The sequence below is a fragment of the Physeter macrocephalus genome, chromosome 6 (assembly GCF_002837175.3).
Source record: "Physeter macrocephalus isolate SW-GA chromosome 6, ASM283717v5, whole genome shotgun sequence".
NCBI lineage: Eukaryota > Metazoa > Chordata > Mammalia > Artiodactyla > Physeteridae > Physeter > Physeter macrocephalus.
Genome location: NC_041219.1, coordinates 28,161,879 through 28,186,066, shown reverse-complemented (window position 1 = coordinate 28,186,066; position 24,188 = coordinate 28,161,879). Strand labels below are relative to the sequence as shown.

General features: G+C 38.3%; 2 protein-coding genes and 1 long non-coding RNA gene across 4 annotated transcripts in view; 2 read left to right on the top strand and 1 right to left on the bottom strand.

Moving 5' to 3' along the window:
• Positions 1-12,392, top strand: part of CEP83 (centrosomal protein 83) — a 126,036-nt gene extending 113,644 nt beyond the window's left edge. The window contains exons 14-16 of the mRNA XM_007104760.4: positions 8,332-8,435; positions 10,587-10,776; positions 11,767-12,392. Of these exons, the coding sequence (XP_007104822.1) occupies positions 8,332-8,435; positions 10,587-10,776; positions 11,767-11,871 (399 nt within the window). The 3' untranslated portion in view covers positions 11,872-12,392. The remainder of the gene's footprint in view (positions 1-8,331; positions 8,436-10,586; positions 10,777-11,766) is intronic.
• Positions 12,393-13,557: 1,165 nt separating this feature from the next.
• PLXNC1 (plexin C1) overlaps positions 13,558-24,188 on the bottom strand; it is a 146,457-nt gene continuing 135,826 nt past the window's right edge. Inside the window, exons 27-32 of one of the 2 annotated variants that reach the window (XM_028490449.1) lie at positions 23,169-23,332; positions 21,229-21,376; positions 17,376-17,516; positions 17,211-17,285; positions 15,945-16,045; positions 13,558-15,593 (exon numbers count right to left, since the gene is read on the bottom strand). In XM_028490449.1, the coding sequence (XP_028346250.1) occupies positions 15,497-15,593; positions 15,945-16,045; positions 17,211-17,285; positions 17,376-17,516; positions 21,229-21,376; positions 23,169-23,332 (726 nt within the window). In that variant the 3' untranslated portion in view covers positions 13,558-15,496. Of the gene's footprint in view, positions 16,046-17,210; positions 17,286-17,375; positions 17,517-21,228; positions 21,377-23,168; positions 23,333-24,188 lie in introns of both variants that reach the window. The other variant, XM_024127221.3, reaches the window with a different exon arrangement.
• The window catches only part of LOC129392172 (uncharacterized), a 9,807-nt gene continuing 3,133 nt past the window's right edge, over positions 17,515-24,188 (top strand). The window contains exon 1 of the long non-coding RNA XR_008617560.1: positions 17,515-17,686. This is a non-coding gene — a long non-coding RNA (uncharacterized lncRNA). The remainder of the gene's footprint in view (positions 17,687-24,188) is intronic.

Genomic DNA, 24,188 nt, shown 5'->3' with positions numbered 1-24,188 from the left:
AGGTGATGTAGGGGCTTTTTTTGGTTTTTATTCTGAATGAGATAGGAACACACTGGAGAGTTTTGAATTGAGAAATGCTATAATCTGAATTATATTTTCAGGAGAATCTCTGGCTGTTGTGTAGAGGGGCAAACAGGACTCAGGAAGACCACTTTTCGGTAGTTCAGATGAGAGATATAGAGAATTAGTAGTAGACTTGTGGTCGGATTCTGTATATATTTTTAAAGGTAGAACTTACAATGGTTATAGGGTATTAAAGAGATAAATCAAAGATGACTAAGATGTTGGGCTTGAGCACGTGGTTAAAATAGAATTGCCATTTACTGACATGGGAAAGACCTTGGAAGGAACAGGTTTAGGGATAAAATAAAGAAGCCTCTTTTGGACACATTAACTCTTTGAGATGCCTATTAGACTTCCAAGTGGAGATACTAAGCATTCTGGTGAATACATGAATCAGGGCTTCAGGGAAGAGGACTAGGCTAGAGATCAAGATTTGGGACTTATCAGCATGTAAATGGTATTGAAAGCAATGGGATTAGATGAGGTCACCTAGAAAGTGAAGGAAGACAGAAAAGAACAGGTTTGAGGATTGAGTTTTGAGGAATTCCAAACTTTAGAAGTTGGGAAGTTGAGACTGAGAAGGAGTGGCCAATATGATAGGAAAAGAACCAAGAAAGTACTAGATGCCAAATGAAGAAAAATGCTTCAGGAAGGATTAGCTGTGTCAAATGACAGTATAGTGTCGACGAAAAATTAACCAGGCAACCTAAGAAAGAATTGGAAAATTTTATTCAAGACAAATTTGAGGGTTAAAACCCAAGAAGAGCATCTCAGAAAGCTCTGAGAACTGTTCTGCCCGTTAGAAGTCAAGATACAGTTTATATAAATTTCTTGAGACAGAGGGCTGTACATTAAATGACCTATTATTGACAGTTTACAAAATCCAGATTTTAGTGCCATTGTGGTGGGTCATGTGATCCTTTATAATCAAGAAGGAATGTTCTCTTTTAAGGCATTGTCGTGTTGATGCTAGGAGAATGTTGCTGTTTATGATTGAGCAGGTATTCCTGCTGATGGGGGAGGTTTGGTCAATGCATAATGCAGATACACAAGGCACAGTGAGGGGAGAGGGGAGGCCAAAGCGCAGAGAAGAATTTTTATGTTTAAATTTTTCTTGTCTCACCATAAATATGAATTTTATTTCACAGTGGTAAGATGATAAAATAGTAAGATGAAGACTAAGAATCCATTTGACTGGTAATTGTTGGTGGCTTTGTCAAGAGTTGTTTCTGTGGAGTAGTAGGTATGCAGGTCTGAGTGATATGGAATATAGTTTGTTGAAGGAATTTTGTTGTGAAGAACAGAAAACTGGGGTAATAGCTAGCATTGTGGGAGCAAAGGCTTCTTTTAAGAAGGGAGAAATTATAGGATGATTAAGTAGCAAGGGGAAAATTGATGATGCAGGAGAAAGAGGGGGCAAATGAAGGGATGATATCTTTTAGTAGGCAGAAGGGCATTAGATTCAATTCAGAGAGGGAAGGGATAGAAACACAATGTATCTATTGTACCTGGAAAGAAGACAAAATATATGATTGTAAATTCCTGATAAATTCATGGATGTAGTGGAAATTCTCTACTGATTGCTGCTATTTTCTCAATGCAAAAAAGAATCTGGGTCACCTCCACTCCACTCTGTGAAGAGTGGAGGTCTAACAGATTTGAGGAGAGACAAGAAGTTGTGAAAGAATGTAAGAGTTTGGGAGAGTGATTGGATTAGGGAAATTAGTAGGATTTCCAGGTACCAATAGGGGGACCCATTTGAAGTTAGTGCTGGTTAATTTAAGGTGAGACCAGTCAGCATGGGTGTGTGTGTGTGTGTGTGTGTGTGTGTGTGTGTGTGTGTGAGAGAGAGAGAGAGAGAGAGAGAGTGTTAGAAGAAGAAGGAGGCTTGGGTCAAGATAATGAGGGTGCTGCAAAGAAATGATTATAATGTTAGGGTCTAAGGCATTCATTGGGTCTACTAGTCAACCAGCTGTCCAATTCTGTTGCTGCATTCTAACTCAGTTCCTGGCAAAGAGTAGTGCTCAGTAACTGGTTGGTTGTTTTTACAGTGATGAGGATGAGGACAGCATTGTCCTGAACCCTGTCTTCAGGAAGCTTATCTCCACTCCAGATTTGCCTCTTAAGAGGCAAACTTCAGGGTCCATCCTATACACTGATACCATATTAATCTTTTCAAAACAATGCTTTTCACCCATCAGTTCCCCTGCTGGAGAACCATCAGGGGAATCCACATTCCTATAGAATTACAGATTCTTCTTAATTCATTTCTTATCCTTTCTAAAAAAGCCTTTTCTCAAGATTTTGTATTTTATGACTGGAATTCCCTTCAGAAATCCCTGTATTTTGTATTAACTATGGTTAATGTAGGGCCCAGTTAAGTGTGCACTCTGTGTGTGTGTATAAATATACATGCTTAAGATTTGAAGATGAGAGTGAAAAAATTCGTATTTTACTACAATTTAAATGAGCAGTACAAATGGAGAAATAGAACTAGATTTTAAGATTGCAGGTTTATAGAATCATATAATAACGAAGTATTAAGCATTTCCATCTTTAAAATGTCTGCTGTTAGTTGAACTAAAATACCTAAAAGGAGCATATGCTTTTGATAATGACAGACTAGGAAATATGTGGATCAGCTCTCCACATGAGAACTAGAAGAATCAGACAAAATATTTTTAAAAATATCTCCATGAAGGGCAGTGAAGAATTAAGAGGCCAAGATCCTGGAGAGATGGGAAACCTGGAGAGGTGAGCTCAGCATTTGGGGCTGCTTTTCCCTTAGAGGAAGCTGCCAGTTCTAGAAGAGACAGCTGAGAGGCTGAGAAGTGAAGCAAAGCTTTTGACAACCTCGTAGGGCTTGGGGACCAAAAACTGGAGTTGAGAATCTGCCAGAGAGAGGGTCTCAGGTCTGAGTCTACTAGTGCTGTGGGTTGAGACCATGAAGGGGTAGTGCTCTTGGACTAAGAGTGAACTAACTGCAAATAGCCTGGCCCTTGCAGGTATTGAAGCACAGCTTCAGATAATCTGTCCTTATAATTAGATTAAATTAACCCCTGTTGTTAGTGTTCCCAGCTGCCTGCAAGAAACAAATGTAAATCTGCTTTAAGGGAAACTAGCATTGTAGGCTTCAGTTATTTCCTCAGTTTTTAAAATGTAATGTCTAGCTCTAAGTAAAAAATAAACAGAGATACTACTGCACATCCATTAGAATGGCTAAAATCCAGAACACTCACAGAACCAAATGCTGGTAAGGATATGGAACAATAGAAACTTTCATTTATTGCTGGTGGGATTGTAAAATGGTACAGCCATTTTGGAAGACACTTCAGCAGTTTCTTACAAAGTTAAAACATAGTCTGGCCATACAGTCCAGCGGTCATGCTCCTAGGTAATTATTCAGATGAGTTGAAAATGTATGTTCACACACACAAAAAAACTGCACACAAACGTTTGTAGCAGCTTTATTCATTATTGCCAAAACTTGGAAGCAAGCAATATGTCCTTCAGTAGGTGAAGGTTAAAAAACTTTGCTATATCCATACAAGAGAATATTATCCAGTGACAAAAAGAAGTGAGCTATTAAGCCATGCAAAGACATGGAAGAACCTTAAATGCATATTGCTAAATGAAAAAAGCCAGTCCGAAAAGACTATATACTGTAAGATTTCAAATATATGACATTCTGGAAAAGGCAAAAACTATGGAGACAGAAAGAAAATCAGTGATTGACAGTTTGTGGGGTAGGAAGTAGGGATGAATAGGTAGAGCACAGGGAATTTTTAGGGCAGTGAAACTATTCTGTATGGTACTGCAGTAGTGCATACAGGACAGTATGCATTTGACAAAACCATAGAACTGAACAACACAAAGAGTGACAATGTAAACTGTGGACTTTAGTTGATAAGAATGTATCAATATTGGTTCATCAATTTTAACAAATTTCTATTAATAATAATAATTTTAAAAATAGCTGCATGAGGAAATAACATTGAAAATCAAGAGAAGTAGCAATCAATATAAAGAAACCCCCCATAGGGGATCCAGGTAATGGAGTTATCAGATACAGAATTTAAAATAACCATGTTGTAGATGTTCAGAAATAAAAGAAATGCTTGAGAATTGACCAGAAAACTAGAAAACATTTTTTTAAATGGCAGGTTTAGAACTAAAAAAACACAATAACTGAATTATGAACTCTGTGTATAGATTTAACAGCATCCTCATCTGCCTCCTCAAGGCAAGAGCAGAAATCAATGAAGCAGAGATTATACAATAGAGAACATTTAACTTGCCAAGAGCTGATCAATCTGAAAAGATTGATAAAATGGCTTCTCCCCAAACTCCTCATAAAGTAGGTAGGTAGGTAGATGAATAAACACAAATGGACAATATAATGAATGAAAAAGGGGTATCACTATACATCTTATAGATATTAAAACAAAAAGATATTATAAGAACAACTGTGTTAATTATGCAATTTTGATGAAATGAACAAATTCCTTGAACATCTCAACAAAACTAATACAAGAAGAATTAGGAAATCTAAATAGTCCTGTATCCATTAGGGAAATGGACTTCTTAATTTAAAACCTTCCATAGAGAAAATTTGGTATTTATATATATATTGCAAAATGATTACCACAATAAGTCTAGTTAACATCCATCACCATACATAGCTACAGAATTTTTTTTCTTGTAATGAGAACTTTTAAGATACCGCTCAGTAACTTTCAAATATGCAATGCAGTATCATTAACTATAGTCACCATGCTGTACTTTACATCACAGGACTTATTTATTTTAGAACTGGAAGTTTGTACCTTCTGACCTCCTTCACCCATTTCACCCATCCCCCAGCCCCTGCCTTTGGCAACTGCCAGTCTGTTCTCTGTATATTTGAGCTTATTTTATTTTTAAAGATTCCACATGTAAGTGAGATTATGTGGTATTTTTTCTTTCTCAGTCTGGTTTATTTCACTTAGCAAAATGCCCTTAAGGTCCATCCATATTGTCACAAATGGCAAGATTTTCTTCTCTTTTATGGCTGAATAATATTCCAGTGTGTGTATCACATCTTCTTTATCCATTTATCCATTGATGGACACTTAGGTTGCTTCCATGTCTTGGCTGTTGTAAATACTGCTGCAATGAACATGGGGGTGCATATGCCTTTTCAAGTTAGTGTTTTTGTTTTTTTTCACTAAATACCCAGAAGTGGAATTGCTGGTAGTTCTATTTTTAATTTTTTGAGGAACCTTCATGTTATTTTCCATAGTGGCTGCATAAATTTACATTCCCATCGACAGTGCATGAGGGTTCCCTTTTCTCCACATTCTCACCAACACTTGTTGTTTCTTATCTTTTTGAGAATAGCCATTCTGACAGTTGCAAGGTGATATCTCATTGTGGTTTTGACTTGCATTTCTGTGATCAGTTCTTTCTTTACATACACAACAATTAGAAAATAAAATATATACCATTTACATTAGCATAAAAAATGTAAAATATTTAGGAACAAATCTAATAAAAGATAGGCAAATATTGTAAGAAAAACTAAAGAAGACCTAGATAAAGGGAAACTATACCACGCTTGATTTGAAAGACTCAATATTATTAAGATGTCAGTTCTTCCCAAACTGATCTGTAGATTGAATGCAATCCTAATCAAAATTTCATTAGTTTTCCTTGTAGAAATTGGAAAGTAGATTCCAAAATTCATATGAAAGTACAAAGGACTAGAACAACCAAGGCAATCTTGAAGAAAAACAACAAAGCTGGAGGACTTAACACGACTAGATATCAAGATTTACTTTAAGCTACAGTCATTAAAACAGTGTGGTATTGGCATAAGGATAGACAGACAAATGGAACAGAATACAGTCCAGAAATAGTATATGAACACCTGACTTACCACGAAGTACCACTGCCTTTCAATAGGGAAAGGATGGTCCTTTAAGGATGTGGAGTCAATTGGTTATCATTAACCCAACCTAATTAGATAAAAATGAACAACAGACCCAAATGTGACAAGTAAAAAAATAAGGCTGCTAGAAAAAAACTTGGGGAGAAAATCTTAAGATCTTGGGATAAGATTTTTTAAACAGGACATAAAAAGCACTAACTGTAAAAGATATGGTTGATAATTTGAATTTTATTATAATTAAGGACTTCTTTTTATAAAATGACACTCTTATGGGAAAAAATGTTACCACACACTGAGAGAAGGTCAATCTGCAACACAAATATCTGACAAAGGATTCATATTCTGAATATATAAAGAACTCCTACAAATAAGAAACAGATTACTCAAAAAAAATTTTTTTTAAACAGGCAAAAGACTAAGACAAGCGCTTCACAAAAAAAGGATATCCAGATGGTCAGTATGCATAAGAAGAGGTATTCACCCTCATCAGATAACAGAAAAATGCAAATTAAAGCTACAGTGACATATTATTCTATTCTACCAGAGTAGCTAAAATTTCAAAAGACTGACCACACCAAGTGCTGGTAAGGATGTAGAGCAATTAGAACTCTCGTATATTGCTGGTGGGCATGTAATTAGTAATTAGTTAGAACCACTTTAGAAAACTGACAGTTTTTACTAAAGATAAAACATATGTATACTGTATGACTCATTCCTGGGTATATACTCAAAGAGAAATGAGGACATATATCTACCAAAAACATATTCAGGACTGTTCATAAAACTTTATTCATAGTAGCTTCAAAGTAGAAAACAATTCAAATTCTTATCAGTAGGAGAAGGGATAAAATAGTGTTTGTAAAATGGATAACAGCATAACAGTAGAGAGGAACTGTGACATGCAATAACATGGCTAAGTCATAGGGATAAAATGTTGAACAACAACCAAAAAACCAGAAACAGAAGTGTATATAGTGTATGATTTCTTTGATGTGGGTAGGTGAATGAATAGACAGAGTCCTGAGTCACCTGTAAATATATACATACTTGTGCTAATAAAGGACAGAAGGGTGGTTCCTGGGCCAGGGTAGGCGATGAATGAGCTATACCTGTAAGCAGTAACATGAATAAATCTCGCAGTATTGAGTGAAAGAAAAAAGCCATCTGTAAAAGAATGTGCACTGTGACTCCATTTGTATGAAGTTCAAAAATATGCAAAACTAAACTACAGCTTTGGAAGTAAATTAGTTGGTTACCTTTTCAGAGGACAGAGGGGGTAGAGATTGAAAGGAGGGAAGGGTAGGGGCCCTTTTGGTACGGCAGTGCTCTTGACCTGTGAGGTAACAACACCAACATTTGCTTCATGGTTTTACATTTACATTATGTGCATTTTTCTGTAAGCCTGTTATACTTAGGTAAAGAGTTAGAAACCAAAAATCTAAAAGGTCTGTAGCTACTAAGTGATTGTCAACATTTATAGGTGTTTTTCTGTAAAAAATAAAAACAACCTGTTTATAAAACTGAAAAAGTATTACCCTTTTTCATTTACTACTTTTGCATTATACATAGATTTTTCCATATTAGAAAATTTTCCCTTTGTGAAGTTTAAATTTTTTTCTTTTTAATATTTAGAAAGGCATGCTTTCAAACTGAAATGCATCCATAATCTTATCTGTCTGGTCCTTTAATTTACTACTTTGGTAGCAATTTATCAGTTGCAAACATGCTTTTAAATTTTAAATTTATAGTTGTTTTAAACTCATGATAATCTTCTGGGAAAATGAAGAGTCATGATTATGAGGTGACAGGCAAACTCATTAGTAAAATTTGACTCCTTCCCTTCCTAGATTTTTTATTTGCACAATTTCCTTATTGATATCAATTTTCTGGTTTGACATTTATTTCTGTTTGTCACGTTGAGGATATGAGGTAGATCTGTGTTTTATTATCTTTTTTTTTGCGGTACACGGGCCTCTCACTGCTGTGGCCTCTCCTGTTGCGGAGCAGAGGCTCCGGACGCGCAGGCTCAGCGGCCATGGCTCACGGGCCCAGCCGCTCCACGTCATGTGGATCTTCCTGGACCGGGGCACGAACCCGAGTCCCCTGCATCGGCAGGCGGGCTCTCAACCACTGTGCCACCAGGGAAGCCCTGTGTTTTATTATCTTTAAAATTTTTAGTAAGCATCATATCTACTAATCTTTGCTCCTAGTATTCCCTGAAAATACTCATCTCTAAGTAAAATTTTTTTGGTGAGTAAAATATTCACTATATAGCTTTGTTCAAATAGGAGAGTATGTATTACCATACTTGCTCATATTAATTGTTTCTCTTTTTCTAGAGAAAATCTCTTCATGAAAACAAGTTGAAGAGAATGCAGGAAAAGGTAGAAGTCTTGGAGGCAAAGAGAGAAGAATTAGAAACAGAAAACCAGGTGTTAAATAGGTAATGTGTTTGTATGTATACATACCCCATGTGGCTATTTTGATATTATACAACTTTGTTTGAGTATAATGCACTTGGGTTTCTTTTAAAATATACATTTAAAAGAATTCTAAAACTATTCATTAGACTCCTAATTCATTACCTTTGCTATTTTTTTTCTGATTGAATGTTTCTTCAAACCAAAAGGTCTTTAACACATGCATTTGTATTACAGTTGGGACTGACAGGAGAGGTCAGTCACTGGCTTTGGTAGCCAGGAGTGGTGTGAATCCTTGCTGCTGAGACAAGACAGTTTAGTGATTTCGAGTTCTGAAATTGTGTCCACAACTTTGAATCAAAGTTCAGTTTTTTAATTTTTTGGTATGGAAAATATTGGGCAGTAGCTTCTGGTTTTTCATTTACATCCAAGCACAGCTAATAATCTGCATCATTAGCATTTTTGAGCAGAGAAGATTTACCATATTAAGTTAGTGGTAGTGGCACTGTATGACCCATGTGATTCAAGTTAATAAAATCTTTTCAAATTCAGGTAATTAGAAGTAGTCTTAAGCATTTAGACAGTATCAGACTTTTCTGTAATGGGAATTGCCTGTATAGCAAGCAGTGATGTTTTATAATGTGCACTGGTCTTTTTGGGTATAATTATTACCAAAATGTGAACAGTTGTGTTTTTTTAGAACATCCAAGAGGTTTCTAGACTGTGGAATAAATGCCAACTTTATAATACTCTCTGTTCCAAAGTAAGAAGCCACCAAATTCATTCTAAAACAAAATTCAGGGCTTCCCTGGTGGCGCAGTGGTTGAGAATCCGCCTGCCGATGCAGGGAACACGGGTTCGTGCCCCAGTCCGGGAAGATCCCACATGCCGCGGAGCGGCTGGGCCCGTGAGCCATGGCCGCTGAGCCTGCGCGTCCGGAGCCTGTGCTCTGCAAAGGGAGAGGCCACAACAGTGAGAGGCCTGTGTACAGGAAAAAAAAAAAAAAAAAAATTTAACTTAATATTTCAAAATTAATGGTTATGGAGGAGGTGTTACCAATTCAAGATTGGGCAGCTATGGCACAGATTGCCTAGAACTTCGAATGGTTTTGAAACTATATTTGATTACTGGTGTGATTGATTGTCAGGAAATTTATGTCCAAAAAGGTGGTGATCTGTGAAGGCCTGAAAAGTGGTTTTTTTATCCATGTCATTTTCCCCTAAAGTTGGGTAGCTTTACCTTTGTCATTAGGTATATTTTAAAAAATTAAATTGGACAATATAAAATTTGCTATATTTGACCATATTTCACCTACAAAAATGGCATTCAGGGCTTCCCTGGTGGCGCAGTGGTTGAGAGTCCGCCTGCCGATGCAGGGGACGCGGGTTGGCATTCATAAGATTCAACCTAGGGCTTCCCTGGTGGCACAGTGTTTAAGAATCTGCCTGCCAGTGCAGGGGACACGGGTTTGAGCCCTGGTCCAGGAAGATCCCACATGCTGTGGAGCAGCTAAGCTTGTGTGCCACAACTACTGAGCCTGTGCTCTAGATCCCATGCGCCACAACTACTGAGCTTGAACTCTAGAGCCCGCGAGCCACAACTACTGAAGCCCTAGAGTCTGTGCTCTGCAACAAGAGAATGCACTGCAATGAGAAGCCCACGTACTGCAATGAAGAGTAGCCCCCACTCACTGCAACTAGAGCCAGCCCGCGTGCAGCAACGAAGACCCAACACAGCCATAAATAAACAAATCATTCCTTTTTTTAAAAGAAAGATTCAACCTAGTATTTTCTCTATTTCTATTTGATTCCTGCAGTAAAATAAGGCACCCTTTTGGTTTAAGGAGTCTCCTTTTAGTTTCAGGATTCATGGGTTGGCAGAGTAAAGTGGAAATGAAAGTAAAAGTATCAAAAGATTTTTAATCTTTGATTAATTGGCAAATAAAACTTTAAAATCAGTTGATAGCCTGCAGGGCCAACAATAACGCATATAATTAAGATGTCATATCATGTTTCTGTTTATCTTTCTAGATAAACCAAATTTTATGTGTATATTATATATAGATAAATCTTATAATTTAGAAATCCTTCTCTTCCAATTAAAATTATGTTCTGTGATTCATACCGTTCTTCAATAGAATGTAACTTAAACAACAGAAACGTTCTCTTTTTAAGACAAAATGTTCCATTTGAAGAATATACAAGGCTTCAAAAAAGACTAAAGGATATACAGAGAAGACATAATGAATTTCGAAGTTTAATTTTGGGTCCTAACATACCTTCAACAGCATCCATCAATCCTGTTAGCTTTCAGTCATCAACTGTGATTCCAGGCATGGAACTATCCTTTCCTCCTCATATGCAGGTATGAGCATTTATTTTAGGGAAAAAAGTTAGATAAATATTTCCATAAGTTTTTACCTGTTTAAATAGTTAAAAACTTAAATCTTTACCAGAAAAGTCTCCTGAGAGGCATAGTGGATTTGAGTCTATCCTATCCTTTAGTGATGGTGCTAGGAGTAAACTCTCCTATTGGGCAATTGAAAGGAAGAAGCCTAACTGATAAGTCTTTGAATAACTGTTGAGTTTGTAGTCACTCATACAATACTAATTACTACCAACATTTACACAAATGTACTGCACTATGTATTTTCCATACAATATTTAATCCTAATGAAAAATGCTTTGAGGGAAGGTATTAGTGTTCCCAGCTTGCAGATGAGGAAGCTGAGTCAGAGAGGTGAAGTGACTTGACTAAGGTCATAGCTAAGTGAGAGTTGAGTTTCATACCTAAATCTGTCTAATTCCAAAACCTGAGATGGTTCTACTTTATCAGATCCCTGAGATGTTGATGGAATCAAATTGATTGGATGATTTTCAGAAGATGAACTGTTAATAAGCAATGACATTTTGTAATGTTGTAAGCACTGAAGATTTTTAATGTTGTAAGTCACTGAACTGAATCTCAGATGAAGTGCTTTGTTTATATGATAAACTGCTATTAAACTCTCATCACATTAGAAAGTTGCCATATAAGTACAGCTGAGCCCTACATTACTATTATCTAATTCACTCCCTGGTGAATTTTACGCCTAGAGAGGAACAAACTTTGGGTTTTTGCTGAAGGCTACAGCCAGAGGCAGGAGAGAAGCGAGGACTAGTTGGTAGTCTAGACCATGCTGGTGTTCTTAGACTGCTAAAATGGTCATCCTTTTCTTGCCAGATGTTGCAGGCCTGAATAAAAGAGGCACTGAGGCCGCTGCCTAACGGCTATTTTTCCACCAGTTTTTCTAACAGTCTTTTTTGGTGTGCTTTTTCTTTTCTTTTTTTTTTTTCCTCTTTCTGTGCTTTTAAGGAGGAGCAGCATCAAAGGGAACTCTCTCTACTTCGCAAAAGACTAGAAGAACTAGAAACGACACAAAGAAAACAACTAGAGGAACTTGGATTTCCTGGGGAATGATTTTCTTGGAGAAAAGGCAGATCAAAAGGGATCAAAATCAGTGACTCAATAAGGCTTGAAGTTTTAATGTATGTGGTATTTAGATACTTTATTACTGTTTGCCAAAACACTTGAATGTGCCTCAAGAGAAGGTACCAGTACATGATATGTTGAATGAATGTCAGGATTTTAGGGTTATACTAATGATAAGTGAAGCACTAAAGCAGCTTCAGAGATATTTAGAATATTATTGACAACCCTTTGAGAATGTGAAATAAATGAACAAATAAAAGCAACTCATTAGGGAATCAAGTTTTTAAATTATTTTATTAATCTTACTTTGTTGAATTTTTTGGCACTTTGCCTAAAACATGCCCATCTTGAATTCCCTCTTCCTCTTTGAGATGCTCGGCAATAACAGGGTCAGTGAACATTTTCTGGTTTACTATATATGAGTTATAAACCTCTAGTTCTTGAAAAATGACAATTTTAGAGTTAGTATAAAAAAATAGATATCTAGATATATATTATAAAACACTACCTTTTCTAAAAGCTGTGTGCACATAATTTATTAAAGAGCTTAATAAATATTTTTCTAACTATTGTTTTGTGTTTAATTTTGTTTTAACCATACAGTGTAGAAGATCTCACTAATTTTGGCTTCGTTGGGTTAGGATTGATAGAAAATAACAAAGTACAAATAATTAAATCCTGTGTCTGTATAAAACAAGGGCCATTCATTGTAAAACTTGAACCCAGTGGGGTCCCTTTAGAAATATTGCTGGTTTTTAACTTTGCCTCCTACTGTTTTGGATCTAACCAAACTGTTATAAATGTTTTATTTCTGTGTGTCCCTAAGTATGCCATCATTTACTTTTTTTTTTTTTATGAATTTATTTATTCATTTTCGGCTGTGTTGGGTCTTCGTTGCTGCACCCGGGCTTTCTCTAGTTGCAGGAGCAGGGACTACTGTTCATTGCAGCGCGTGGGCTTTTCATTGCGGTGGCTTCTCTTGTGGAGCACGGACTCTAGGGGCGCGGGCGGGCTTAGTTGCTCCGCAGGATGTGGGATCTTCCCAGACCAGGGCTCGAACCCGTGTCCCCTGCATTGGCAGGTGGATTCTTAACCACTGCGCCACCAGGTAAGTCCCCATTTGCTTTTTTATGTCACATTTTTAAGGCATTCTGCTGGAATAACTTCACGTCAACAAGGCAAAGCTCAAGTCTGCCGGACTAAGTGGAATTCCAGTTCATTATCCATGTCTTCACATTCAAAAGTCCAAGTTAATTGATAGTGGAGGCCAGGAGTGAAATTGCGCAGCCTTAACATCATTTAGAAGAAACTAGATTTACTTAACTATATATATAGCTGCTAATTTACAGAGCGTATACAGTGACACTTTGTTGTTTTTTTTTTTTTTTTTTTTTTGGTATGCGGGCCTCTCACTGTTGTGGCCTCTCCCGTTGCGGAGCACAGGCTCCGGACACGCAGGCTCACGGGCCCAGCCGCTCCGCGGCATGTGGGATCTTCCCGGACCTGGGCACGAACCCGTGTGCCCTGCATCGGCAGGCGGACTCTCAACCACTGCGCCACCAGGGAAGCCCGACACTTTGTTTTTGAAAAATAATTAATTTCCATGGAGCCACTCAGAATTTAAAAATTATAACTAGAAAATTTGAAGGAGGAAAAAGACAAAAACAGTCCACATTTACATCAAAATGTTTATTTTTGGATATAGACATTTAAAACATTCATCTCCAAGAACGGCTTCAATCAGGTATACAATAAGAAATAGACTTTAAATCCCTAATACAGAAAAAGGTAACAGAATTAATTTTTAAATGCTGCTGTAGACACTAGTGTTAGAAAAAGAAAGTTGTTTATAAATGGTTTTGCACCAAAAAAATATGCAAAGAAACTTGAAAATAGACAATGTTTGCCATTTGTTTCTCTGGTTGCTGTTTAATATAGACCCAGTGACTGATTGTCTTCAGCACACATCTAATTTGGCCATTTACTGCATTTGGCTAATGTGATCCAGATAGTGCTTTTCACTGGAGGATTGACAAACACGCTACATACATTAGTGAATCTTCACACCACCTCAGTGAGGTAGCTTAGAAATATTATACAGAAATTGAGGCACAAAGAGGTAAGTGACTTGCCCAAAGTTCCCAGCAGCACAGTCCCTGGAAAAGAAGGTAAGTCTCCACACAGGACTCATGTGCCAGAGAGCTGGACAGGGACACCCTCATGTAGCATTTACTGAATACTTAGATAAAGCTGTAACTGATCCTTTGAGATTTCTTAGCATTTCTGTACCCTAAAGAAGGGAAGTCTTCTGGGCAACTCTCCTACCCTTGGCTCTCAACTCTCCTACTCTTCTCTTGTGAACCCCTTCACATCAAGACTGTAGCAGCCTTAGATGGGGACCAGACCTCTCACCTTCATAAGTAACCTATTTGGTAGTATTTTTGAGGTGTGTCCATTGGACAGATAATGGTCAAAAGCGACAGGATTGGGAAGGTGCCTATCAGGGCAATAAATGCTTATTTTATCTGATCAGTTTGTGAGGTGTCACCTCTCACTCTTTACCAGATAGTGAGGAGCAAAAAGAACTGCATTCATTTAAGACAAATTCACATTTAAATCCTGATATCCCATACAGTGTTGGTAAATGATTTTAAGGAATGTGTGATCAATGTTTGATTTGCTACTTGAAAAAATTTCTCTCCTCAATCTGGGATTTGGAGCACCAAGGGTAGAGGTGCCACAAGGAGAGTTTGAGTTGCCAATTACACTTTTTACTTCTGGTTTAATAGAAGGAAAACACAGTGGTATTAAAGTTGGTCATGAGCAGCAAAAATTCAGGAATAAAAAATCAGCAATAAAAAGACTACAGTATAACTAGATAGGGAATTCTTTTAAAAAAAGGCATGAATAAAACAGGTTTTTTTTTTAACTCTTTCTCTTGTGAGGAATACTCTCAAAAAGTACATCGTAAGACTAAGATACCAAGTTGTATACTAATATTTTTCAGGCCATGGGCCTCAAATATATATTCATATATAATACTCTAGTGTGAACAGCAATTTCATGAAATGTAAAATGTAGTTTTTTTTAATCACACACAAGTATTTATAACCACAGGGTTCACCAGAAATCTAAAGCAAGGAGACAGTAATATAGAGATGTAGGATTAGGGGAGTGAGTTAACTCTTCCACAGACAGTTCTGATCGAAGTGTTTAGACAGAAATAAGCTACTGATTTTTTTTTTTTTTTTTTTACAATAGCCAACGTGTCCACTATCAAATACATTTAATATGAAAAAAATAAAATGAAGAAAACGTACATACTTTAAAGTATCTGGGTAAAATGCTGTCGCATTTAAAGAAGCCTACTCCCTCTCCTTGCTTTAGAGTTCCTTAGTGAAATGGAGGTGAGTTTGATGGAGTACAGTCGGTGACCACTGAAAAACACGAGCCCTTTCAACAATGTTGCAACACTGTTAGTTTTTGGTTTAAAAACACACACACACACTCACAAATGCTAAGTGTACACACTACCAAATTCTGCGGTCAGCTTTTCCAAGAACTACCGGGGAAAGTTTCAATGCTGCAAGTCCTCAAGGTTGCCCTAACACCCCTACCTTGTTTCCAGATGACTCATTTCACATTTTGTTTTGATCACTGGCAGTGTCCCTGGTCTGCAGAGGTGCAGCGTAGTCACAAGTGCTACACAGCTGTAGTTTTCAAACAAAACCACGTATATCATTGTGCTTAAGTGGAGACTGTAGTTACAATACTGACCCTTGCTTACTGGCCCTGTATTCTCTGTGAACAAGGAGGCTGTTTGTGACAACCACTCCATCTCTATGTACAGAAGCACTCCCACAGTACACACACAGGCACGGTGCTTGGTATGCTTTCTAAAAGCGGTGCACGTGCCTTGCTCTCTTAAAAAAGACAGTGCTCAAAGTGGAACCTATGTGCAAACTTAAAAAATTAACGACACAGAGTAGCTTAAGCAGCCATTTTGCTCCCAAGTCGTCTGAAGAACTTTACCAGATTAAGCCAGGCCCCAGAGTGCTTACATCCACTTGCATTTCTTCTTTTCATCAAATAAGACTTTTACATGCAAGAGTTGTTTCTGAGCTTCTTCCAGCCCTCGTTCTCTTTCTAGTTTATTTAGAATCTGTTGACAATTAGAACAGTTATTTTAGATACTGTGGTTTTTAGCATTACAATTCTGGTTTTTTTTTTGCATTCCTGATGCTGTGAGTGGTAAAATCTGTATTAAACAGATGCCAACATTTTCTTTAATCATTTACATACTCACTTTGCAAGTTGTTTTGCTAAGTCATTATCACAGGATCAACAACGCTTAGGTTTAAAATAGAAGCTCACAAGAAATACCAAGCTATTTGCTTACAAATATGGGGCCAGAATTTCAAGGCCCTGTTTTATGCATTATGTTACAGCCATTCCAAGCACAGCAAGCATTCCTGGGCAGCCAACATGCAGGCAAGTATTTCTTCTTAAATGCAGCAGGCAGGGGCATCCTGGTCAGAGACGTCTACTTCCCTCCCCTCCCCTCCCCTCCCCTCCCTTCCTGGGCAGTGTAGTCCCTCCTCTCCCCTCCCTTCCCCAGTGCTTCCCTTCTAACCCCTGACCCCTGGAAAGAGGGATGCTTATCATGTTTAAGGAACTCATTGCCTCTACCCTACCTTAGTGCTTCACTTGATCTTCAAGTAGCAAATGGAATTGGTGAGCTATTCTCACCATTGACATGGATAGCCTGTCCCAGCATGACTGAGTGGGGGGAATCAGGGAAGGGGGAATTAACATATTTGGAAACAGCGCATCTGATGACTGTGTCTGTGTGAATTCCCAAAGAAAAAAATCCAGATTAAGGAGGATTAATCATAAAGGAGAATGGTTTATTGAAATAGTTGCTTAAGTTAGAAATATGTCATACTTTAACTACTGAATACAGAATCTAGGCGATTTAACAAGCTTAGCTTTCATTTTAGCAGATTACAACCAAGCATAAGCAGGCCCCTTTTATTAGGACCACTACTTACTCATCAAAGTTAACTGTGCCAGTATGGCTATAGGCCCCATTAACTCAAATGTAAATGGCTGGTCCAAAAGCGATCAGCATAATAAAACTATGAGGGGCAGCAGCCACGTGCAGGGTCTGGCTTGGTGCCAGGATCCCCCATCTCAGACAGGCTTCCTGGCCTCCCTTTCTGGCCATTTGGGATACCAGAGCTGTCCTGAGACCTACAGAATGCTTTATAACCAAATTCTGGTGACTGATTCATATCTATTTTTTAAAGTGTTATTTAAAATCTTACCTCATCAAAATATTTTATGATGTATTTGTAGATTTCTGTCAAGGCCACTTCTTCATTAAATTCATTTTCATGTTTCTTAAAGAAATAAAGCCTTGTTGAGAGATTCTGAAATGGCTTTTTTTAAAAGAAATATCCAAATACAGTCTTTTTACTTTGTAACAATACCTTAGATTCCTGAGTTAAGAATTCTTCCATCTCTGAAGATGACAATGGAGGCAAATCCCTGATTGCTTTGTAATAAGACTTGACTTCCTCTTTGTAGGTTGGGATATCCTTGGCATAGAGAAGTTTATTAGTTGGTGCTTCCTGAAAAACAACCACCGCCAAGAGTTTTTAAAAAACCATGGGGAATTTATAAGAGTACCAGTGTAGCTGAACCTCTGCCACTATTATCTCCTGGTAACAAGGATTCTTCATACAGTAGGCCTTCATAAACGTTGTTGACTGCATGATTGACTGCTATCCAGATAGTTCTGGTGAGTCACTGTTATTTTCAGGCAGATTAAATGCTAATATATTCTGCCTTCCTCTCATAAAAGAACTGAAATTATTATTTTTGCATAATTTTGAGTTACTGTAACAATGGAACTTATTTCAATCATAGTTCATTACTAATAGTTGTAAAAAGCCTGAATTAAAACATTTGCTCTCATCCTCACCCACCAGTGAATTCTGGCATTTATAAAAGGTTTGAGTGTAGGTCTGATTGAGCCCTTTATATAACCATGAACGTGGTAAGTAATTGGCAGTGGCAGATTTTTCTGCTTTTCCCTTCTATTTTATAAGATTATAAAGATCTTCCAGCGTCCTCAGGAAAGCTCATGGTCATTAGTATTGGTGGCTCTGCTGTCTCATTTTGCAAAAATTCCCTGGCAGTTTGAATGTTTTTAAGTAATTTTAACAGTGATATTAAAATTTAAATGAAGGTTTGTTTTTAAAAGTTATAATTTTGACAAAATTAACATCTACTGTCAAAGAAAAATTAATAGTCAATATAAGAAAGAAATGGAAAAATGTATTCGGGCCAATCTGAGGATTATGACCCAGGAGACAGCCTCTCAGAAAGCTGTGAGCACTGTTTGGAAGAGGGAGCCGGGGGAGGCCTGTATATGTGATATGTGATTTGAGGTTACTGCTATTTGTGAGGAACAGATATCTTAGAAATGCACTAAAACCATTAACTAAGTATGGGAAGATTCAAGAAACTGAGTTCATAAAATTTTCTCTTGAAAATATCTAACTGAAGGCTAGTTCTGCCAGTTTTCCCAGAGCACAGAATGCCTCATCCTGATCTTTGCCTTGAATTCCTTTCAGGGTGTATTATAGTTCAGTGACTGCAGTGACTAATGACTTGATTCTTACAGAGCTGGATGATGGGCATCATTTTTTATTTTGACCCATGCTGGGGAGGCATTTCATGACCAGGAATGCTCATTCCCAGGTCAGATGAGGATTTCATTGATAGGCCACTCACTGTGCTATTACTGAACGAGGTAGGCCCCATTAACAGTAGCCAAAAGCCTCTGGACCACCTGTCTTACTAGTCTGTTATGGTCCAGGAATGGTCCAGGTTCCCTCCTGTTGCTTCTTCCCACATCTAGAATTACACTGTTACAAACATTGATATTTGGTCAATCATTTCAAGTCACCTAGTCATCATTTTTATTGGAGGCTCAGTCACACATTTGGTAATGCAAGAAACAGTAATCTTGTAAAATAGGCAGAACATAAGTAATATAGGTAGTAGCATTAATCAGGTCATAAGTAAATATTTAAGCTAAGAGCTTCCATTAGGTGCAACCCAGTATCTCCCCAGGTCATCTGACCAGTCTGTTCTGCACATATAAGGAGGGTGGTGGGTCATCGTGACACCTTACAGGACTGAGAAAGGAATGTTATCTTCTAAGGAGTTACACAGCTAGTGACAGAAGAAAAATTGATCTTTATGGTTCAGCAGGTGTTTCTGCCATCAGGGAGGTCTGGTTAATTCAGAAAGCAGGTGCACAATGCACACTAGAAGAGAGGGAGGAGGCCCAAACAAAAATTTGCTTAAATTTTTCTTGTCTTGGAATATGTATTTTTATTGCATCACTCCTCAGGGAAGATAGATAGATAGGTGAGTTAATGATAGGGCCAGTGTCACTGTACATTTTTAAACGTATTGATGGCTTGAATGGCCTATCAATCAATGGCTTGATGAATCATTCTGAAGGATGCCTAGACTGAGATAATTGCTGAGATTTTTTTCACCTGTCAAGTTTAAGTAGAACCCACAACTCATGCGATCATTCATTCAATAAAGATTTATTTAGCCAGGGACTGTGGGTAGGCATTGAATGAAAAACAAACCAGTACCTGCCCTTAAGAAGCTTACAATCTATCAGGGAAGACAAACTTACACAGTGCTTACTAAAACACGAGTAATTAATTAGTAGCAGAGTATAGAGCAAAGAAAAGGACCATAGAGTTAGACATACGATCTTAAACAAGACTTGTAACCTCTCAGAACATCAATTCCTCATCTATAAAATGAGGATAATAGTAAGTACTTCATGGGGTTCTTGTGAGGATTAATCGAAATATGCCAGGAACATAGTAAGTAAGCAATAACAAACAGCCATTTTTACTATGGATAAATAACCAGTTACGTGTCTTTCCGTGTATTGCGTGCTAGGAAGAACTGTATTGGTCAAAAGAAAGTGCATGGGAAATCCATCAGGGGAACAGTCACAGAGTAGGTATGTTTAGACTAATCTGATTCTCCTACAGTTTCTGGTACACATTAGGGAATCATGTTTCTTGAATGAATGAATAAGTAGGGTTTTACTAGACAGAGGGGTTATGAGACAGGAAAGGGATGAGCCAAGGGATGTGAAAACAAGCTCTTGGTAAGTTTGGGAAAGCTAAAATAAAAGCCACAGCATAGAAGGCAGAAGGGCTGGGCAAGAAAACGAGGAGGCCAGAAAAGAGACTTGAAGCCCAGGCAGGAAGGGCCATGTGGCACCGTGAAGATGGTATCTGGTGGGTAATGGGAAGTATTTGCAGTGTTTAACTAAGCAGGAGCCTGACAAGATCAGAGTTATGTCTTAGAAAGATAACCTGAGACACAGTGAAAGGGGGATGAGGCAGACAGCAGGGGTCAGGACACCAGTTAGCAGGCAGTTACCCAGTGGAGAAGGGACGAAGGGATAGGTCAGAGGAGTGAGAAGAAAGGGACAGAAATGAGTAGTAACCAGTTGGAGATAGAGGTGGGAGGAAGAAGGAGTTGAAGGTAATGCCAAGGATTCTACCTTGAGAGACTACACAATGCTAGGAAAATAAAAGTCAAAAACAGGTTTGGTTTGCGGTGAGTTTGGATTTAGACTAGGAGTCTGAGGCACCTATGACACGTGCATCACACTTTATTCCAGACACTCTGAACATCCTTCCACCAGAGAGCCACTGCTCAGCATGAAAAGATTTTCTAAACCCATGAGATACAGGTACTGCTCAGTTTAATATATTTCTGAGTACCTGAATAAGACCAAAACATCTCTTTCAAAGTTTCCTCTGTATTTTTTAGAGCTTTTGCTCAGCAAAGAAAACCATAGGAAAAACAATATTGATTTGATTGTAAACTGACAAACTAGAGGTATTAGAAATCTCAGGCAAGATTTTCTTCCCCATCAGAAATTTGTTGTATTCAAGTAGACGATTTTAGTTATATTCAGATGGAATTAATTTAGGCAAATTTCAATGGTTTCATACTTTGGGTTCATAGTTTATTAGCGCCTGTAGACGATTTTTCTAGGAAACAAAAGGTTTTCACAGGCGGAGTCTGCAGTAGGGTAGAGATAATCTATTTTGGTTTTCACTTAAACTAGATTAAAAATAGAAATAAATGAGAGATTTTTTTGAAGAAAAGCAAATTTTCAGTGACTATCACTGACTTTCTTTTTAGCTGGTATGGTTTATTATTTGAATGTTTACAAGGAAGACGACAGAAATACGTACAGGAAATCCTAAAGCTGGGCCTTACCTTTCCAAGTTGCTGCTCTGTGAGGGAAAACGCGTCCATGAACGCCTGGGCGATCACTGACAAACAGCCATCTATGTGTGGTGTCTTCTTAATGTCAAAGACAAACTGAGGGTTCTTCAGGATATTTACCCAGAAGCGAAGAGGGAGGCTGTTCCAAGAGAGAGAAATCTCTCTTCAAATACAGCCATTCATATGAGGCAGATGCTCTGTTTATCACAGTTTGTAAACGGGTGTTTTTGTCCTTGTCATTGAAGTATGCAAGTCTGCTTTGCCAAATATACCAAGCAACAGATGGCAGCATCACTCAGAACGAGAAGGGGTTAAACTGTCAGAGCTACTGAAAGGGAGGACTGGAGAAGTCTGAAAGTGGCCCTTGACAAGAATTTTCTCCACAAAAATTCCAGATTATATTTATTAGATAATGGTTACCAATGAGAATATCTCATCAGATCTCTAGAACCTGACCTCTTCTCACCCCCTCTAAGTGCTACACCCCGGCCTAAGCCACTGTCATCTCTTACCTAGATTATTACCCCCCAGTTCCCAACAGTTAATTCTCCCACAGGTACTAGCAATCCTCAACTCAGAATCAGGTCCTGTGCCTCCTCTGTTCAAAACCCCCTGTGGCTCTCCATCCCTCTCTGGAGAAAACCCCTGCATGATCTAGGCCTGGGCCCTCAGCTACTACTCTTCACCTTACTCGCCCCAACTCCACTGGCCTCTCGCTCCTCTTCATACATACCGGGCAGGCTTGTGCCTCAGGACTTTGCTTTTGTCCGTCTTTCTGATACGGTCTTGCCCCAGACGGTCTCACGGTTTGTGCCCTCTTTCTTTGAAGACCTGATCCAAATGTCATCTCCTGAGGCCTCCGACCACCCTATCCTGTCTCTATCCTTTTTTCCCCACTCTGTGCACTGCACTAACCGACTTCTAATATACCACAATTTACCTGTTAAAATGCAAGCGCTGTAAGAACACGGATTTCTGTCTATTTATCTCCAACACCTAACAAACAATACTTGGTATACAGTTGGTACTCAGATATTTGCATATGAACTTGGAAGTCATTCAGAGTCCTGTGGCCTAGCTAATTCCCTCCATCATATGGGCTGCTGGGCCTCTCAGTAGCTCTCCTGTCCTGACTAGTGCCCCTGCTCGTGTGCTACTGTCTTCACAGTGAAATTTTCCCCCGTGGCACCAGAGCTGGGTGTGGGAGAAGCGGGGCCTGGGAAGGAGAGGCCAGAACAAAGGGAGGGAGGGAGCCAGAGTACAGAGTTAGGATAGACCTGGAGCTTTTAACACTTATTTAAAATGGTCTGGCTAACCCCAGTGCTTAGAAGGGCTTGAGGTTGCACTGAGAAGTTCTATTACATCATAACTAACTCTCATTCACCCATGCACAGAGTATTTCAATTAGAGGTAATGAGCTATGTTTCTTTACTGAGGAGAAATTTTAATTTGGATGCCTTGCCTCAGCTTAAGGTAAAGTATTAAAAAACAAAACAAAATACAACCCTTTGACTAATTCTCATGGCATTTGATCAAATAAAAGGAGAAATTTCTATACAAAATAGACAACTTGGAAACCGCAAAGAGTAATTCTCTGAGGGACAAATTTAAGAGTCTTCTCTAATGGAAAATTGTATGATAAAACCACAAAATATTAATTTCTCATCTTTTACTGGTCAAGCTAAACTTGTTTAAAGATAATAGAGTTTATTTTCTTTGTCCTAAAGACTAGGAGTCTCAGCACAGGAATGGTTTTGTTTATTGTTTAAAAATAGTAACAGCAAGAAACTGCTTTGACATGATAGCTCACCAAGCCAAAAAACTCTAAGATAGGGGTAAATGAATCCTTCTGTAACCATCCATGCCCTTCTTTTAGTTAAGATTCTGACCCAGGTTCTTGAAAACAGTAATCACCTACTGTTTGGTCCCACCTGTTTGTTTTCCAAATATGTACAACATCAGGATCTGTGATTTTTTTGCTTTCAGCCTGGGCATCCAAAAAGTCAAAAAAGTATTTTATAGCAAACGGGGCTCTGCTGTTGGGTAAACTCCAAATGCTTCTAAAAAGTTTTTCGAGCACAGAGTGAATTGCCACCTGAAAGACAGAGCACATCAGACTTGGAAGATTAAAAAAAATAGGGTGGTGGTTTTGAAAACATGATAAAAAATGAAATCTAAGTTACAAAACAGAGAAAAACAAGCTGAAGAGAAAGTATGTAAAATCGTCAAATGAGGCCAGCACTCACAGTATTAGACAAAGGTCCTGAAAATCCATGCCCAGGTTTAGATCTGCTTCATAAGCTTCTTGCTGATAACACTGTTTAGTCAACAGGGAGGCTATCTATCTTAGACATCTCTAGCAGTTGAAATGCAAGTTGGAGGTCTGTATACATAAACCAAGAAGCCCCAGACGTTTGGCTTTTATTATATTCAGCCTAGAAAAACTCAAGTGATGTTGCTCGGTTCCCAGAACTTTTCCTGTTGCATGTATTTCCATCATAGGGTTTTATTGTGTACTTTCCAAAGCATTTGAGTGTTTTACTAAAACCAAATAGGCAGAGCTCTGTGGGACAGATGAGAAAATCAAGAGGCTCTGGCTGTCCTCTACCCACTAAACAAATCTAAGCTCCAAGCAGATGCTCTGCTATAATCTGAAGAAGCGTGCCCATCAGAAAACTAGGGCCAGGTGTAGATAATAGCATTTACATTGCTAGTCATTTCAGAAAAAAAAAAAAAAGGATCATCACAGACTTCCATTAATCCCACTAAAAGCCAGATAAAGTAAAATTTGCTCCCAATTTGGTATTCCATGGGCTTTCATATCTGACACTTTTTTTTTTTTTTTTTTCTCGTGGTACGCAGGCCTCTCACTGTTGTGGCCTCTCCCGTTGCGGAGCACAGGCTCCAGACGCGCAGGCTCAGCGGCCATGGCTCACGGGCCCAGCCGCTCC